The sequence below is a fragment of the Belonocnema kinseyi genome, chromosome 9 (assembly GCF_010883055.1).
Source record: "Belonocnema kinseyi isolate 2016_QV_RU_SX_M_011 chromosome 9, B_treatae_v1, whole genome shotgun sequence".
In the NCBI taxonomy this organism is placed as follows: Eukaryota; Metazoa; Arthropoda; class Insecta; order Hymenoptera; family Cynipidae; genus Belonocnema; species Belonocnema kinseyi.
The window spans coordinates 6,853,544-6,874,481 of record NC_046665.1 but is presented as its reverse complement, the minus strand read 5'-3'; the positions used below and the strand labels follow the sequence as shown (position 1 = coordinate 6,874,481).

General features: G+C 34.4%; 1 protein-coding gene across 6 annotated transcripts in view; it reads right to left on the bottom strand.

Moving 5' to 3' along the window:
* LOC117179664 (golgin subfamily A member 2) overlaps window positions 1-20,938 on the bottom strand; it is a 167,512-nt gene that overhangs the window by 21,240 nt on the left and 125,334 nt on the right. For all 6 annotated transcript variants that reach the window (XM_033371680.1, XM_033371679.1, XM_033371677.1 and 3 more), the window contains one exon: window positions 11,089-11,401. In XM_033371680.1, the coding sequence (XP_033227571.1) occupies window positions 11,089-11,401 (313 nt within the window). The remainder of the gene's footprint in view (window positions 1-11,088; window positions 11,402-20,938) is intronic.

Here is a 20,938-nt window from a genome sequence, read left to right as displayed (position 1 = left end):
TTAAGAAGAGGGTCTCTTCCATTTGCAACTCTATGTGCTGTACCCAGAATAATCCTGTTGTAAAGACATTCAAGACTCAATATTCCGCGACCCCCTTGACGGAGTGAGATGTACAGTCGCGGAACGGAACTATGTAACCAAAGGTCGCGAGATCCCGCCGATCTATCGCATTAAATCCATTTTCATTGGCTCCCCCAGCTCTGGATTGGTCGGCATTGTTGGCCGACCCATTGTCGGAAGCCCTGCGCGTTCTGTTGTTTTAAACCGCACTTACTACAACTATGTTTGGTGTTGTCATTGTTGTTCCCACGAGAAGCTAGGGAAAGGGGTTCTTCCATCCTTGTAGAGCCCCGCATGCAAGGATAAGGTTGCGTACTCTGAGAGGTCGCCCGGTATCCCAGAGTCACCGTTCTAGACACCTCGCTCAGGTGCCATTCAGCTTTCGGCACGGTTTTCACACCTCCACTTGGGGGTTAATTCCTTCGTGACCACCCCTGGACAATTGTCCGCGACTGTCTATTCATTTTTGAAACCATATTCAGCAGAAACCCTTGGTACAGGGACCCTCTATCCGCAACCCGTGGACGCGTTCGGTGGCTTTGTCATAGGCCCTTCGGTTTGATTCTAGAGGAATGCCATTTGAAGGCAACACCCGACACTTGACTGAAAGCGGGAGTTTAGTGTAATCTCAAATAGATCTTCTGAGAGAGATCTATCGCTAAATTACGCAATCATGTCTCCCTCGGGGGAATTCACAATCCGTGATTTTGTTTGTTTTATTTATGCTGATTTAAAATGTGTACGACCGGGTAGTTCTAAATTGGGTATCCTTAAAGAGCTAACTACATGAAAAAATGACTAAATCTTTTCGCTTTAAAACCCATATTAAACTACGTGATATCACTCTAAACCACGTCTGTTAAATTCGTTTTGTATTTATGAACGACTAGATAACATTGACGAAAGTGAGCAAGTTGGCGACAAGTTGATAATTTGCTATGATTAACTGCAATTTAATTTACAGGAGATGAAAGCTAACAGGACGGACTGAAGAACAACTTACGAATGCTGCAAACGAAATTTAAAAAAAATAACGGAAAAGTCGTGAATGGATGAAGATCCCTAAACTTGCAGTCGAATTGGGCCAACCTGTAAATTACTACGGTAAAAAATACAGTTTTTAACACGAGTCAACCTCGTGAGGGAGTTCTAGAGTTTAGATTAAGAGCCGTTGCTAGCTTGACTCTGCTTCCTGTGAATAGTGCTGCAATCGGGCGCACCTCGTGTAATAAACACTGATAGACGTCATTAATATGAATTCTTTCAGTTTGTAAATTAACTAAAAAATTAATGTGATTTTTAATAAAGATGGATTCAACCATTTTTCTTTTGCAGGTAATTAATTCTTTTGCGAAAACCTTGATATTTTTAAAATCATGATCAAAAGACCAAGCATGTTGGGATAGACCTGTATTATTATTACAGGTTCCGAATCAATTTTGTGTTCAGCTATTCGAGTTTTTAGTGTTGCGCTAGTTTCACCTATGTAGATCTTTACACAACCTTCACATTTTATGAGGTAAACAATTCCTGATAAATTTTCTATTGGCTCTGGGTGTTTTTTTGTTGATATTCAAATTATATAATTTATTACTATTTTTTATATATACGATTATATAAAATTTCTTGTAGGGAATTTCTAATTCCTTCTGACAAACCTTGTATATAAGGGAGAATTAAGCTCTTTTCATTTTTATTTAGTGTTTCAAACCATCTTGAATTTTTACTATAACGCACGGAATGCAACGAAAAATGTCTTTTGGTGGATTTGGTTATAACTTTGTAATTTTGTAGGTTATACGGACCTATTGAAATATTCATAAAATTTATTTTAAATGGACAGTTTTAACGCTCTACAGCGCCAAGCGTTCAAAATCAGAGCATAAGATATATCTGTATAGCATAGAAAGCAAAAACGATGACAAAATCAGTACCATGCATTAAAATGTGGTAAACATTACGTCTGTCTCACAGATCACGCATCTCGCAATGGCCGAACACTAAGCACTCTATATTTTTAACCAACTGCGATACTTACTGTTTCGGGCCAGCAACGGTGATAAAATAAAGCCAGGAACAGTGCGGTAATACCAATCATAAGAATCCCTCTTTTGATAACAAGAGATATTTCGGGTTTCACTCGTTTAAAAAACTATGAATTTTTCCGACGTTTCGTGAACATTGCAGTTCACTTCTTCAGGGTCAGCGCTGAAGAAGTGAACTGCAATGTTCACGAAACTTTGTCAAAATTCGTTGTTTTTACACGAGTGAAACTCAAAATATCTCTTCTTATCAGAATGAATCATCGTGAAAGCATTAAATCTAGAATCTTCCTTATCTAACAACGGCGGATCGCTAAGCGCTCAAGACTCTGAATAACCTGCAACATTCACAATTTAAGGGCAGAAACAGTGATTGAATATAGTTAGCATTAAGTATGGTATTTCCAATCATATAAATCACCAGCTTCTCGAAACGTTCGAACGCGAAGCGCTTAATATTTCGAATTGATTGCACTTACATTTTTAGGGCAGCAACGGTTTTAAATCTGGTTTTAATTATGTGCGATTGTCTCGATCATATGTATCGTCCTCTTTTAGCAACGACGGAGCGTGAAGCGTGCAACGTTTTATTATAATTGATACAATCACTGCTTTAGATGGAGGAAGGATGCAAAGTGAGCTCCGTATGATTGTAGGTAATGCCTCTTATATAAACCTCTCGTGGCTCGCAACCTTCGAACGTGAAGCATATATTTGAAATTAAGTGCAACACAATCAAGTGCGTTTGTGCCAATCATATATGCCGCCCGCTTCTCGCTACGGCCAAGTCGATCGTGACCTTATTTTATCACCGTTGCTGTCCTGAAACAGTGATTGTTGCAGTTAATTCGAAATATTCAGCGCTTCGCTTTCGAATATTGTGGGAAGTAGGCGATATATAAGATTCAAACAATTGAACCTAATACTGACCTTATTTAATAACCTTTTCTAACCTGAAACAGTGGATATTGTAGTTTAGTCAAAATATTGAGCGCTTAGCTCTCGGACGCTGCGAGAAGCTCGCTGTGTGAGACGGACATAAAGTTTTCCATGTTTTCATACGTCATACTGATTTTATCGTCGTTTTTGCTTTCAATTATATACGTTTATATCTTATGCTCTGATTTTGAGCGCTTGGCACCGTGCCACGTTAAAACTGTCCAATTAAAAAAAAAAATTATGGATATTTCATTGAGCTCTTATAACCTATTATCAAGTTATAAGCAAATCCACCGACAGACATTTTCCCATGCATTCTGTGCAGGGTCCTTTCATGTAATTTTTCTTTCATTATACTTTTTATAAGAGCTAATAGATAAGTGTTAAGAATTAAAGTTTCTTTAATTTGGTTAATATTATTTTTCTAAACTGAACAACACTAAGTATTGTGCCTCTGTCAATTAAATTTTTTATTATTCTTATTTTTTGGTCAAAGGAATTGTGTGAGTTGTAATTTAAATATTGACACGAAAAAGTTTTTTTTATACCAATAAGTAAGAATTAGTCAATTTTTTTTTATCACTAACAAATCAAGATAGTTTAGAGTCTTGTTTTCCTCAATCTGATGCGATATAAGATATGATTGGATATGACATGATTAGATATGATTGTTTGCACGTAACAGGTTACTCGGGTGCCGTCTGCACGTGACAGTAGAGTGGTCCAAAAATGCATGGACAATTTTTTTTGCATGCTAGAGAGCAACGATCCCCCATTTTATTCCACATCCGAAAAAAGAAATTTCCTAATTTTTTATTTTTTTTATTTTTGTATTTTAACAGGTGCCGGTTGTGACTTGAAGTTTCGCATGTAAAATACATAGGAGAAAATCACTTTTTTGAGTTTTTAGAATAATTTTTTAGGGTTTGAAAAAATGTGACGGGAAAGTATGGGGCCTGTAGAGAATTATCTAACGAAGAATACCATCGGGTTGACACCCCTAACACACCCCCAGAATACCTGAAAACTACCCTTAGAACAAAAAATGTCAATGCTTCATGAAATTGATCTTTTGAACACTGTATTCTCGTCTTTTTCACCTAAACTTAATAATATTGTTCTAGTGGAATATTATCATTGATTGAAATAATTTTTTCGCGAAAATTCGTTTTTCCCCCTAAAAATTATTACTATTAGTCTGACCATTCGGTCAATAATTGTGTATTATTTAAACAAATGGAATTTGTTTAAAAATTTTTTTTCCAAAATTCTTTTTTTCCTACAAAATTATTACTATTGGTCTAGTGGAATATTGATTAACATTATTTCATTAATTTTCAATTGTTTCAATAAATGGAATTTGTTTAAATATTTTTAAAATAAAAATTATTAATATTTCTTCAGTGGAATATTGATCAACATTGTTTGATTAACTTGATTAAAAAAAAATGTAACAAAAATTATTACTTGCATATAACTGATAAATGAATTATGATTATTACATTAATTATTTATCGGTAATTAATTATTACTGATAAATATTCCACTAGATCCACAGTAATATTTTTTGTTAACAAACATTCAAAATGAAATTATTTAATCAAATTTAATTTGTTTAAATTATTCAAAATGAATGAACTAATGTTAATAAATATTTCACTTTACCAATATTGATAATGTTTAGGGAAAATATGAATTTTCGAAAAAGAATTATTCAAACAAATTACATTTGTTTAAGCAATTACAAATGAATTAACTATTGTTATCAAATATTACACTAGAGTAAAGGTAATAATTTTAAGGGGGGGGGGGGGGGGAATTTTTGTAAAAAAAATTTTAACTTATTTCATTTGTTTAAATAATTAATAATTATTTAACCAATGATAATAAATATGCCACTAGAGCAATATTAATAATTTTAAGTGAAAAATACAAGAATACAGTGCTCAAAAGGTCGATTTCATGAAGTACCTCATTTTTTTCATTTTTTGTGGATTAATATTCCTAGCTCATTCCAGAATATATTGTAAAAATTTCAAAGTGGAGAAATGAATAGTTATTGCATAATGAATTTTTATCTGAAGCTGTTATAAATGAATTCTGGTCATACGTGGCAGGCGTGATAGCACGTACGCTTGGAGGTGCGGAAACCGTGCCGAAAGTTGCATGGAACATAGATGAGGTGTCTAGAACGGTGACTCTGGGATACCGGACGACCTCTCAGAGTACGCAGCCTTATCCTCACATGCGGGGCTCTACAGGAATGGACGAATCCCTTTCCCTAGCTTCTCGTGAGAACAACAATGATAACACCGAACATAGTTCTATTAAGTGCGGTTCAAAGCAATCGAACGTTCAGGACTGCCGGCAATGGGTCGGCCAACAATGTCGGCCACTCGAGAGTTGGGTGAGCCAATTAAGATGAAGTCAATACGATGGACCAACGGATCTCTGGACCTTAAGGTTAACGCAGCGACTCAATCATGATTTGTAAGATTGACTACATAACATCTGGCAGGAATTTTACCGCCAAGGTTCAAAAGTTCGCGCGGGAACTGTGGATCCGTTATCACTAACTTAATAGGTCAAAGCTGCTGACCACCAGGTAGCATATTGTTGACAGAATACGGATACAATCTGACGCTAAGAGAAGTCTAGAGCGAAGAGAGTGGTGGGTCAGAGAAAACCAACAGTTTCTCTCTGATCCATCTCGACTCTTGCAAGACCCTCCCGTTACTGTCGACCATCTTCCCAAACCAGAGCGGGTCGAAGCATTTTGGAGAGCACCTTAAAATACCGTCGCCACCTTTTAAACCGAGGAATTCTCGATGATACCTGCATAGCGTGCTATGTACACCCCGAGAATTTAAGATACATACTAGCTAGTTGTTCAATTCAAGCGGGAATGACCTACATCCAAAGGCACAATGCGGCACTAAGAGTGCTTTATTACCATCTCTGTCACTCTTATTGCATTAACCTTAATATCGCTCCTCCACATGGTCCTAGAGAAATAGAGTTAATTGTCGAGAAAGAGAATTGCCGCATATACTCGAACTTTATATTCTCGACAATTGTTTCTGTCGCACACTCGAGGCCTAAAAAACACCAGCTGATAAAGACGTCACAGCCAAAGAGAATGAAAAGAAAGAGAGGTATAGAGACCTTATAGGGAGTTGCGATGGTTGTGCCCGGAATATTCTGTTAAACTAATCGGCATAATCATCGGTGCACTTGGAGGTGCTAAGCTTTCACTAGTTAATAGGCTAAAAAGCATCCCTCATGTGAACAATGTGCTAAAACACTAGCAGGTAAAATGCAGAAGACGGTCGTCCTTTGGTCGCTTCATGTCCTCAGGGAGCAAAGCTCTCAGCGAAAGCCTGCGGTTGTCCTTATGATAAACTTTAACACACACACCAACACACAACAATTGAGCAGAGTCAAGCTACGACTTTAAGTCTCTAATTTCCAGCGTTATGATAAGATCACTCATTTGGAACAAATCAAAAGATCGCTGTTCACATAACCCCCCAATACCCTGACGTACGGCGAAGCGTGTGCGTGTTATATACGCAAGGGTGTTTAGCACGTTGCTCACGGCTGGCTGTTAATATTTATTGAAAACTCCATAATCATTTAATTTAAATATCTATGATCGGATTCTCGACGAATATGTGATAGTTCATATTTCAACCAAAAGACGAATATTTAACGAAATAGTTTAATCATCAACGGAAACAGATTATTAATTTTAAACCAAACAATTAAATTTTCAATAAAATAGACGAATTCTCAAACAATTAGTTGAGTTTTCAAGATAATGGAAGTATTTCAATTAAACGTAGATGAATTTCTAAACGTTCAAACGAACAAAATATTGTTTTCCAATTCTGTTATTAGTTTCTGTTGATTAAGTATTATTTTTTTCAATGCTTCAATTCATATCAATATATTGCACTGTTTTTAGCTTAGAAGGCCATCAATAAAATATCGTCCATGTGAACGTTCATGATATCAAGCTAATTCCGATTATCTGGATTCGATAACTACCTTAGCTGTCGAACTCGCTCTCCCAGTAACCCATGAGTTGTCGAAACGATGAAAAACTTCAGAATATAATTTATGGATATTCACTGCGCAAAGAACATGTCAATTTGCGGCTCGGCGCGCCGCAGAACTTTTATTCAGAAACTTTTTTTTATCAAATTGACAGTTTTTTTTACTAAACATGAAAAACCGGGAATTTTCAATGCACGGAAATCTATGACTTTTTAAACTAAACTCCCGAAAAATCAACTTCTGCTCGAGGAAATGATCTAGCTTTTTTCCAAATAGAAAAATCTTTACCGGTGGCAATTATATTTTAAAAATATATTTTTTTCTGATATTTGCAAAATAAAAATAATTGCAAACCATTACCGTCAGGAATCGTTTCCTCAGGCTTTGATGGGAAAAAGTCTGCAGGGAAGATTCGCGGGCGGAAAACTTCCAGTGGCAGTATTGCTCCTTGATGTTTAGTGAAAGCTTTGACAAAATTTCAGCAAAATTATTCTCGTTATTTAAAAGATACGAGCGATTTTTGAATGCCACGCACGCACTGGGTTCGAGCCGACTGGCGCTCTCGTACCGACCCCAGTGGTCTGAAATTTAATGTTCATAATCGCCCACAGGTCATATTTCTTAGGTAATTTGAAAGTTCTTTTTCTAGAAATGCTCATAATTAAATTTTTTTAAGAATGCTGGTTTGTGATTTTTCTATTTTTGTCATAGAGCAACAATATTTAAACAAACAGAGTGGATAAATTTGTCATTTCAGCTTTGTGACTTATTATCTCAATATAAAATACAGAAAAAGACTAATTATCATATTGCATTATTGAAACTCAATACTTTTCTTTACAATAAGCTATAGAATAGGAATAAAATATTACTTTCCAACAATCATCCCCATAAGTCTGTTTTCTAGGGTCCTAAACATACCCTATAAATGAAAAAATGGGATTTGCGAGTTTATGGTGCTTATTATAATTTTTTTTAGGGTTTTTAAAGAAAATTGTTTCTTATATGAAATAATACTTCATACACAGAATTAGATGCTAAAAAAATTGTTGAAAGAATTTATTATTGTTTTTAGCATTTTCACTTGGAATAAAGATAGAAAGTCGCGGTTTTTCCAGAAAATTTCCAATTTTTGTCAAATTTTTACCTCAACTGAGGTAATACTTAATGTTAACAAACATAATTATTTAAACAATTTTATATTATTGCTAAAAATATTCAATTTGCATAAGGCTAGAAAGTAGCGGTCTTTTCTGAAATTTTCAACTTTTTGTCCAATTTCCAATTAGAATGGGGTGGAAAATTAATCAAGTTTAACAATGATTTTTCACATGATTTATTATTGTTAATGATACTCAATTTGAATAATGCTAGAAAGTTGCGGTTTTTCCGAAATTTTATACTTTTTGTACACTTTTCACATAGTATGATAAAAATTAATACTAGTTCAATCAAAATAGTTGTTTAATTAATTTATTATTGTTTATTACTATCTTGCGTTAGATAAACGATAGAAAATTTTTATTTTTCCTGAAATGTTCAACTTTGAATTTCTTTTTTAGTTAAGAAAAAATGATAAATAAATATCTGAAAGAATCGTATTTTCAACAATCTCTTTCTTTTTTCCGCATATTTATTTCTGAAATAAAAAAGAGTTTGAAAATATGCGGCAAATTTTCTACATGGATCCAAAGGATTCCCTGGGAAAAATCTAGGGTTGAACGGGAGATGGGCTGATATTAAAATATGTACAATAACACTTTTTTTACGCTTTGCAATAAACTGCTCATTGTAATTCAAGACGAAACTTTTCGAAGTAATATGTAGACCTAGTCCCCCCACCTACTCCTGTTTATCTATTCTATGTTTTTGTCTCTTGAGTCAGATAACTTTTTTGTTTAAATTAATTTTTTTAAACATTGCAAAAAAAAATAATTCACTTTAAACAAAATAATATTATTTAAAGAATGATTCTTTTCAAGGTCCTCTTTTAATGAGAAGTGGACAAAAATGTAAGAGTTCAAAAAAAACTGCAACTTTTCAGGAATTACTTAAGAGACGATAGTTTCATTACTTCAAAAAGTCAAAAGTGGATAAAGATTTAAACATTTCAGTGGTAGTTTTATCATTCTTCTGATTCTAAGTAAATGTAACGGCATTGATTTAAAATGAAAGAAGTATAATTTTCTAGGTTATTTTGCTGCAAATTTAACTATTTTTTTTTCTAAGTTACATATTTTTGTTATGATATATTCAACTGCCTTAAAAAATGAATCTTTTTTACTTGAAAAATCAACATCTTTGTTAAAAATTCGTCTTTGGTTTTTGATAATCCATTTTTCCAGTTATCTTTTTTGCTTAAAAATTCAAATATTTGGTTGAAAGTTAAGTATCTGTTTTCTTCAAGGATTCAGCTAGTTTTAAAGTATTCACATTTTCAAAACATTTCTTATCAAGTATTCTTTCTTTATTGTTCAAAATAATAATTCTACTCCTTGGTAGAAAGTCGAACTGCTTTGTTGAAAATTTAATTTATTTGGTTGAAGATTCGTCATGTCAGTTGAAAATGCATATATTTTTCTTTAATAGAAATAGTTTGTTAAAAAGTTTTATTTTTTGTCTGCAAATTAATAGCTTTAACTGACAACACATGCCTGCTAAATTAAAGGGTTTTTCAGATACAGAAATGATAGGGGGTGTATCTTGTAGATTTTTTTACCATGAAAACGAATCCGACAACAGAAATGGTCTAGCACGTGAGGTTTTAGAGTGCCTTTACGTTAAATCGTAAAAAAATGGCTATTTAAGACTTAAATAATTCATATCGGAGAAATGAATATTTAAAAAAATTTCTGAATAAAGTTACTTCCAAACTTGACGTGCTGGACAATTTCTGCTGAATGATTCGTTTTTAGCATAAAAAATCCACAAAATTCAACAACTGTCATTTCTGTAGCTAACCCTTGCAGGATTGTGAAATTAAACTATTAAATTTTTGTTTGAAATTTTATTCTTTTCATTTTATGGTTAAAAAGTCATCAGTTTTGTTATAAATAGTTCTTTCTTATTTTTGAAAATTAATAACTTTGACTCCTACAATTATCACATGTCAGATAATTTTTATCTGACTCCTGGTAAACATTATCGGTCGTCGGATAATTGCAGCTTTCAATTGTGTTAATCGGTTTAATCTAACTTCAGATAATGTTGAAAATTCGTCTATTTTATTCAAAATTCAACTCCTTTGAAAGAAATGTAATATTTTTTGGCTTTAAATGCAACTGTTTGGTTCAAAATTAATAATTAGTTCTCTTCAAGGATTGAATTATTTTGCTAAATATTCGTATTTTAATTGAAATATTAACTATTACATTTTTCGTTTAAAATTCATATTTTTTGGATAAAAATTCAACTACTTGTTGGAAAATTGAACTGTTTTGTTAACAACTAGTATATTTGGTTGAAGATTCATCATGTTAGTTGAAAATTCCTTTTATTATTTAAAAATTGAATTATTTTATTAAAAATTCTTTAACACTCGATTTTGTCTGCAAGATAGATGCTGTTCGACGCGAGCTTAGAAAGACGGATTAAAAACTTTTTTTCGCCCATTTTTCAATTTAAGAAAGCAAAGAAAGACATACGGTTTTGACAAAATACACTCAGGTACTCGTCAAAAATAGCTAAATGATTAAAAATTACGAAACTTGCTATTATTACAGAAAGTCTTGATCTAAATATGAAAGAGAGACCAAAATGGTGGGGTTTTAAGTTCTTAGGTAGTTTTTCAATCCTGGAAGTCAATGAAAGGAGCCTTGCTTTGATGAAAAACGCTGAAATCCCTTTAAAAACGCTAGGTATTTGAAGATTATAAAACATTTTGTTATTACGGGAAGTACAGAACTAAACTCAGTTGAGTAGGTTTTTTAATCTAGTAAATTGATCAAGAGTTAGTTATTAAATTATAAATAAATAACATCTCGTTTACCTATTGTTTCTGTCTCTCCCTGTAATTGCAATACAAGATGCTCTAATCTTTGTTTATCATCTGTCAACTCAGCAACTGTTTGCATCGCTTCTTTAAATCTGCTTTCCAACTTCTGCAAGGATTGAGGAATTTCAAGACTTTCCTTTGGAGACAACTGTGTTTTCACATATGTTAACTTGCTTCTTCTAATATCATGGGTTATTGGAATCAAGGAATTATGATCATCATCTAATTCACATCTGGCATCTTGTTCTTGTATATCCAGTTTTTCGCTCAGATGTCCATTTTCTCTTTTGAGATTTTCAGCTAAAATCTACATGAATAAAACATACATTATTGATAGTATTTTTATGCATTCATTATATATTATCGCATGAGAAATATCAAAAATACAGATAAAATCCGCAAATTCAAACCAGTTCGATGGCTTTGTACTAATGGGCAGTATGAAGACATTCTGATTAGTTTTAAGTTTAGGACAAAAGGAAATTGCAGATTCTAACCCGACCAATTCTTGTTAAAAGAATTACTCAGAAACAAATGTGAATGAATTTTTCATACTGGTACTTTTTCCATACATTTTCTGACTGGTACAGAAAATGCATTTGACTTACTAGTTTATGACTAAAGAAGAGATGGCACAACTTTGGTATTATCGATTTCGTTATGCCTTCACAGAGTGAAAGTAGATCAAAATCCATTACTATACATTCCTTAAATGTTGATCCCTCTATTGAAGTGTTAACAACGCAGCAGAAAAAACCCATAAACAAGACTTAACTCCATTCCAAAGATGATTTTATGATGCACAAATAACATATTAAACGACATTTACTAAAAAAATTATTTCAAAAGATGTAAAGCGGTAAATGTCGCAAAAAAATTTCCCGTCCGTGAACTTTTAATTTTTGCATCTTTGTAAAAAATTATAAAAGTAGCTTGAAAAAAGCAGGTATCTAAAAATTCTACAAATTTTTTTGTTTAATAGCAAAAGTTTGAAGATTAATGTAAAAGGCGTTGTTAAGGAATATTTTGTTTGCGCCAGAGGATGAAAAGTGTAAGCGAAACCCTTAGCAGGGCCCCGGCTTGCTATTCAGTCTTTTCACCAAATGTCTAGAAGTGAAAGTGGAAAACAGAAGAGTTATCACAGGGTACAGGAAGTTTTTTTCGCAATGTTGAAAGAAATACAATTTTTGACATTAGAATTAAATACTAACTTTGAATAAATGTAATATATTTAAGCAATGTAAACCTCCCAAATTTCGGGTAATTTATAGAATGGTCAAATTTTAAAACTTCTACTGAAAATATCATATAAGCTGATCCATATCTTTGTTCAAAACGTGCTTGCAACCATGCATTTGTTATAAGAAATATCGTATACAGGAGGAGGATTGAACTTTTTACAACTCGTGTAATTTTTTCAGTACGAGTCATCACGAGCATGAGGTTACACACTTGCCTCGGGCTCATACTAAAAATATTTCACGAGTCGTAAGATTTTCACTTCGCCCCATTGGTGCACAATATATTATTAACATCCAGTTACAATATTTTAATTTTGATAGTAATTATTTGCGTGATTGAATATAAAGGGTTTAGTCGGGTAATCATGTCAAATCGGCCTCGCTTTTATCAGGCTTAAATTCATAGTAAATCTTCATCCTAAAATAGCAAAGAAATACTAAGAATTTTAAGCTTCAAATGGCATTTTTTGGAAGTTCTTATCTACATTCATTGACTGGTTTTTATTTATTATTTATTAATTTGGGTCGCTAATCCCTAAGCTATGTGCACAGTAATCAATACTATAAACATAGCACAAATCCTTTGATATCACTCATACGAGTATTTTTTTATATAAAATCTTAATCTTCTTAACCTCAAAAAAAATCTGAAATAAAATATTCTTTTTTTTTCTTTAAATTTTCAATCTCCTTTTCTAGTCTATCAATGATCTATTTCAAATGCGTGGAGAATTTCAGCGGATTTCTTCCTTCGCAAGTCCACACTCACTTTTAGAATTTATATTTTAATTCGAATTTTAAATCTTTGCTATCATGAGAGAATCAATCCTCTACAAGAAAGTGCTTCCGAAGCAAGGAACTTGACATTGACACTTATTCATCAAAGAACTATATATGGTAGACAGTTGCGCCGCCGCGCCACGCCGCCGCTGATTTGAATTCAATTTTTTTTCTTCAGATTTCTTCCCACCGGGTAATTGCTACCCCACGCTTACATGCCAACGTGCGAGTGGAAGCCGCTTGAGTTTGCACAATAGTCTTCCTCTTTCGTGATGCATCTTTTACGAAGACTCGCACAGGAGACACTCGTTTTGCCTATATCTAGACAAGCACTTGTCATAAGGATAACTGCAGGATTGCGCCGGGAGTGGGTGCCAATCTGAAAAACTGCACCCGATCCAAGCGAAGTCGCGAAAAAATTTCAGCCATAACCACGTCTCATGACCGTGAGATAGTGGTTACAGTCTGACGGAATCAAAACGACGACCGTTTTCCGCCATTTCCTCGCAAGTGTTTCAGCATACTGTTAACATGTAGCGATGCTTTTGAGGCTATTAACAAGTGATAGCTTAGCACCTCCAAGAGCGCCGATGATAATGACAATTAGTTTAACAGAATATTCAGGGTACAACCATCACAACTCCATAGCCAAGGAAAATGAATAGAAAGAGAGAATAGAAAGAGATATACCTCTCTTTCTATTCATTCTCCTTGGCTATGGTATTTTGTCAGCTGGTGCCGAAAATTGGATAACGAACATGGTTCGGTTCTCGAAGTCAAAGAGAACTATGTCAGGCTTCGAGTGTGCAACAGAAAAAATTGTCTAGAATATAAAGTTCCAGTATATGCGGAACTTCTCGTTCTCGACAATTGACTCTATTTATCTAGGAGCGTTTAGCAGAGCGATATTAAGGTTAATACTGTCAGAGTGACAAAGATAATAATAAATCACTATTCATCAGGAATGTCTTAGCTGAAAATGTAACGACGGTATGTTAAGGTGGAAATGACACCGTCTTGACATGCCAAAATTAAACTCTCCGTGCACGCCTTCAACCCGGGTGATTTAAGGAAAGCAAAAGATAGCCCACACGACATTGATTGATCCTATACATTTCTGTGAAAAATGCCGTCCATCCTTTTATCAAGGAGCTTTTCACGGAGGTTTTTCTCCTGTGCTTTCTTATCCCGGGATTTCAGGAATCAGTACTCGAGATAGATAAGACTTGATGCATTTTGCGAAATCTTGATACTGAAGTAAATTCCGAGTGTTTCAGAAGCTTCCTCCACTGATTTGTACAAAAACGCTCCTTTGCCTACTTCTTCATGCTTCCTGACCATTTTAAGATGAGGGTCTATTACATTTGCGACTCTTGACCTTGACGCCGTGAGATGTAGAGTCGCGAAACAGAAGATTTAAGATGCATGCTTTTGTTTATGTGCATAACCTTTCGTGTTCCGAAATCGAGCGATCCGAGCTCGTTCTTCGTCCATGGAACCACTCGAAATTAATAGAGTACTACTGGGACTGCAAGCATGTTCGCAGCAGATACTTTATGCCTCGCCGACAATTTAGAAGATCAAATCTGCCTTATGAGATAGTTGTATCTGTTTCCGAGAGTATCCTTTATATATTTCACATCCTGAATGCGGCTCTGTAGCACACCCAGGTATGTATAAGTCTCTCCAGCGCAAAGGTGGCGTATAGCGCTTCTACCGACGAGCTCAGGGTCTTCAGGGATGACATTAAGTTTTCCTTGCTTCAAATAAACCTTGGCGCATTTTCCTAAACCAAATTACATTCCTGTTTCCTTAGTGTATCATTCGACAATCTCTGGAGCTAGGTTTGCCGCAAAAGTACCCAGATGAGATAGTAAATCTGGTTTTCCAAAGTGGCATTAATATCTCTATCCACCTCACGATTTGCGGATGAACCTTTAAGCTTTTCAAAAGACAGATAATAAGTCTATGGGAGGTTGAATCGAAAGCTCTCCGGTAATCAATCCAGGCCATCGATAGGTGACATCCTGATAAGCCTTTTTTTAAGCCGGCTCGTTTATACATTTCTTGCTACACAAGTCCGATTTTTCGAACAATCCTATCATTTGTGATAGATGTGAATATCTCAGTGTCTTCAGGCAAGTGATTGGCCTATAATTCTTCGGGTTAGCTAAGTTGCCCATTTTAGGCAGGAGTACTTTGCGCCCTTCTGCAAACCACTTCGGAATTGAATTTTCCGACTTTAAATATAAGGTGAAAATACGGGCCAGATGCGTCGCACAGCTCCTTGGAGCTATTTATATTCTCATCCAGTCCATGCTGTACTTCGTAGAATTCTCTCCAAAATACTTCAACCTCATCCACTTTGGGCGGGCGGTGGACAGTAACAGGAGGATCTTGGAAGAGTTGAGATGAGTCAGGGAGAAACTGTTAGTTTTCTCTGACCTACCTCTGCTCCGCTCTAGACTTCTCTAATCGTCAGATAGTATCCGTATTCATTCGACAATATGCTGTCTGGTGGTCAACAGCTTTGACTTGTTAAGTGGGTGATAACTAATTCGGAGTTCGCGCGCGAACTTTCGAACCTTGGCGATAAAATTCCTGCCAGATGACATGTAGCCAATCCCACACTCAGTGCGGGACGCGTACTGCCTTGTGCAGCCTATCTTTGTGGCGAGTTGATGCATTCGTATTTTGGTCTCATGACAAATCGCTCTAAAGATAGGCTGGGCAAGACAGTACGCGTCCCGCATTCAGTGTGTGATTGATTACATAACGTCTGCCTGACCACCAGGCAGCATAATGTTGTGAGAATACGGATGAGCCCCCGCCTAAAATTTTGATGTCGCCAATCTTATACAAACTTTGCCAGATTGTAGTGCTAGCGAACCTCTTTAAATACTGTAAAAGTGGCACTCCTAGTACAACGGGTTGTCAAGATACGGGGCCCCGAATTATCGATGATTCACCCCAAGCACTAACATTCAATTGTACATAATTCCTGATAAACATATCAAATTTGACTTTTTATGAGGGGGTTTTAGAAAGGTATCTTAACGATGTTTACAACAAAAATAATTATTAAACATTTAAAAAATTATTTCAACTTGATTTTCCATTTTAAAAAACGTTTTTAAGTTTTCTCAAAAATCGGCATTTTTCCTTAATTAGGTTAGAAAAAAAGCTTGATTTTTTCTCTTGAAAAGCATCTCGAAACGCATATGGAATGGAAAGTATTGGTTATTTTTGTGAGATAGTATGAGCGCGGGAACCTTGCGTCAAATAGCTACAGCGCTACTGGGCATCCTGTAGTGGCTCAGTAGTTCTAATACTTGATCAAAATGATTTTTCTGTTTAAGTGTAACGAATGTTTTACTTTGTTTTACTTTTATGTACGTGGAGAACGGTTTCGTTATTTTCAGTATTAAATTTTCAATATGTTTCCATTGTAGGAAAACGATAGTTAATAATAAAATAATAAGCAATTTTGGTGGACGGTTTTGCTGGCCTGTTATATTTCTAGATGGTTTTTGATGAGACTCGTTGCCTTTCATATTCCGGGGTCCTTTTTTATATGAGTGCCTTTGCCTCTCAAGTTCTTCGTTGCTTTTGGTGTCTTTGTCTTTATCAGTGTTACTTGAAAATTGATTTTTTATTCAATTTAATGTTCACTTTGCTGTTATCTTCGCAATCTCTTGCGATCTCTCTCTTCGGGAAAATGTTATACTGTGGAGATGAACATTACTTTTTTTTAAATCAGAGTCTAGTCTGTAGAGGGTACAAAAAGAATGGTATTTTTGTGTGCCTCGTACGGTCTTTGCGTAATTGAATCGAGTTTTAAGGTTTTTCTGCAGGGCATGTTCAACTAGTCTTTTTAAATTGGTAAATGGTTATAGTCCAAGATATTAACACACAAAAAAACTCTTTAAAACATTGGAGGCAAATGGAATCATCAAAAACCATATTGAAATATAACAGGCCAGCAGAACCGTACACCAAATCAATATCGGGACAAAAAGTCCTGACACTTGGGAAAAAGTAGCTCTATCTCAGTAAAAAAAATCGCACTTGGTTCGCAATTAGCAAAGATGATCCGAAATATTTCTACGTGTTAAGTGACGTTTCTCGTATCTCGGTGAAATTTTGTTTTTGTTTTTGTAAGAGAAACAAATGTGGAGAAAGTTACATTTGACGAAGCCTATATTTTAAAAATGAACTTTCATCTGTTCCTAAAGTCGCAAAACTGCCCGGAAAAAATGGAAAAAATTCAAGTGAATTACATGACTATTTGTGAATAGAGCCCAACTTTGAAAATTAAAGAATATTAAAAATTGTTATCACCAGAATTGTTAATGTATGAAAAAATTATCTTCGGTTTCAACGGAGATATTGAGACGAATCAACACCTAAAAGAAAGCGTTCAGTATACTAATAAAGCTGGGACCAATAACAAGTTGATAAAATTCTATATTCACCTGTAAATTGAGTTCGCATAATTTGGACCTTAATCCGCTATGCTAAAGTCTCTTGAGGGAATAGTGTACAGGAAAAAAGGTCGAAGGGTGTGCACTGCCTTCAACCTTGCTTCCTGTACACTAAACCCTCAAGTGACTTTAGCATAGCTCATTAAGGTCCAAATTATGCGAACTCAATTTACAGGTGAATATAGAGTTTTATCAACTTTTTATTAGTCTCAGTGTTATCAGTATACTGAATACATTCTTTTAGGTCTTGATTCGTTTCATTATCTCCATTGAAACCGGAGATAATTTTTTCTTACATAGAAAATTCTGGATACCAAAATTTTTAATATTCTCAAATTTTCAAAGTTGAGCTCCATTTAAAAACAGAAAAGTGATTCACTTGAATTTTTTTCGTTTTTTCCGGACAGTTTTGCGACTTTAGGAACAGATTAAAGTTAACGTTTAACGTTTAGTTTAACGTTTAACGTTTAAAGTTTAACGTTTGCTATATTTCACCGAGACACGAGAAACGTCTCTTAACATGTAGAAAGATTTCGAATCATCTTTGCTAAATGCGATTTAAGTGCGATTTTTTTTCACTGAGGCAGAGCTACTTTTTCCCAAGTGTCAGGACTTTTAGTCCCGATATTAGTTTACTTTTTTATTATTAACTATCGTTTCCCCCCATGGAACCGTATTGATAATTCAATATTGAAAATAACTGAATCGTTCTCCAGGTAAATAAAAGTGAAAATAAAATAGAAAATTTATTACAGGGAAGCAGAAAAATCATTTTGATCAAGTATTAGCACCACTGAGACACTACAGCACGCCCAGCAGCGCTCTAGCCATTCGGCGCGGGGCAACCGCGCTCGTACTACCTCCTACAACTCAACTAACACTTTCCATCCCATCTTCGTTATGGGATGCTTTTCAAGAGAAAAAATCAAGCTTTTTTTCTAGCCTAAGTAAAAAAATCCGATTTTGGAAAAAAACTTATAAACTTTTTTTAAAATGAAAACTCAAGATGAAATAATTTTTTTATTTTTTAATGATTATTTTTATTGAAAACCTCGGTAAAATACCTTTCCTAAACCGTCATAAAAAAGTGAAATTTGATAAGTTTATCAGGAGTCATGTACAATTGAATGTTAGCGGTCGAGGTGAATCATCGAAAATTCGGGCCCCTGTACCTTGACAACCCATTGTACTAGATGTGCCCTTTTTACAGAATTTAAAGAGGTCCACGAGCACTACAATCTGGCCATCCGAACCGTAGCTGTTGGAATCTTCTCCATAATAAAAAATATTTTTGGTGATTTTGTCCATTTTGTTGTATAAAAAACATAATAATTTAAACTTGAAGAAAAACTGCAATGTCATCAATATATATCGCTTTAAGAGAAGCCCCCAAGTTTGGTCTTGAACATAAAATTGTATTCAAGTAGTTTATATGTATTAAAAATGTAGCAAATATAAATTAAAAGTAAAGATGAATTTTTCACAAAGGACTTGATTCTTAAAAACCGGGTTTTTTAAAAAGAAAAAGTCCAATTTTTAACGAAACAGTTTGATTTACAAAAAATTGTATTTTTGTACAAGATATTTAGTTTTAAACAGTTTGATTTTTTATCAAATCTTTAAATTCTCTGCCAAAATAATGACATTTTCAATTTAAAAAATTAGAATTAATTAATATTAAAAATTAAATATTTGAAAATTTTTTAAATTGCTAAATTAAAAAAAAGATGCCATTTCTTTCGAAAGAGATGATTTTGAAAACCGAAAACAGGAATTTTGAAAACATGCATATGCTAACGCGATCGAATTATCCACTGCGGATACAGTCTGCTTTTATCGCTCCGCTACTGGTTTCTCTTTTATCGCTGCCCTGGTGCATTTTTATTCTGACTCACGACACCATATTTGTCGGCCATATTGAATTTCACAACTGACCAACGGTTATGAAAACTAAATTAAATTTGCTAAATGTTGAGCCTATACACGATTTCTTGAAGGCAAACAAATTTAGAACAGAAGGGAGTGTACGATTGAACATTCTTTCTCAACCGGACACCCTCGCAGTCTAAAATTGGTTTGATTTAAAAAAAATCGTGTTTAGATTCCAAATTTAGCAAATTTTATCTAGTTTTCAAAACCATTAGGTGGTTTTTAAAATTATACGGCCGACTAAATACGGCGCCGAGTCATTAAAAACATAGATGAAGAAATTAGTTTTAAAAAAATGTATGAAAGGGTCTATTTGAAACACTCCTATTGGGCTTAAATTCTACATTTGCGTAGGTACTTTGATAAACCACATGTCATATTGCGTAATTTAAAATAGTGGATCCAATATGGCACCTGTACATTAAGGATTATGCTTCCTGCAACTAAATTTCCTCAAATCAGCTTGGAAATAGTTACTCAGGGACTTTCGAGATGAATAATTACGATTATGTAGTTAGAATAAGGAAATCCAAAATGGCAGTTCCAATATGACGAAATTATACCAAACAATCAAGCTTTCAGTGATGAAAATCGTTTTAGAAACGATTACTCATGGTTTTGCCAGGTCAACGATAACAAATGAATGATCGGATCGTCAAAATAAACCAGGGAATTGAGTACCTTTTAATCAATAGCGTTCGATCCTCTTCTACTTCAAAGCAATGATTTTTTAATATAGGTGGGACTGCTAGAGCATTGTGAAACCTACTCTTTAAGGAATGACTAACTTTTTCATGCTATTTTTTATAGTAGAACAAGGTTATTATATTCTGAAAATGCTTTTGAACCCATTCAGCAAGTTTTTATGATTTAGAATCTAATGCTCTTTTACCATGTGCAGTTGCACAGACACTCCAATCACCCTTGATGACAAAGTCTTATTCGTGATAAATGAGATTAACCATCTGAAACTTATTTTTGAAATGTTCTTACGCACCATCGCTGAAATAAATGATTTTCTTTACGCAAATACTTCGTTTCACATGTGGTATCAAAATTTGTTGGACTATATAAACTGCTGCTGTATCCTGTTGTGTGCGATCTGATAAGAATACTATGCTCTTGTGTTTCAGTTCTGAGTTTTCCTTACAGTAATATATCACAGAGAATTCAATATATTGGTTGTTATTGAAATGAAACGCTTGTGATGCATCTTGAACTACGTATTTGTAATTTTCTTTGAAATCCAATACAATGAGTATTTGGGTTTGTAAAATCGCCCTGCCTGTCGCAGTCCAAGTACTGAATTGCACATTATCATCGTTTTCTTCTTTGAGTAATTGTAGTGGAAGTTGTGAACCACTCGCAATTCTTAGATACTTTTCAAATTTATCTAGAAAGCAATTTGCA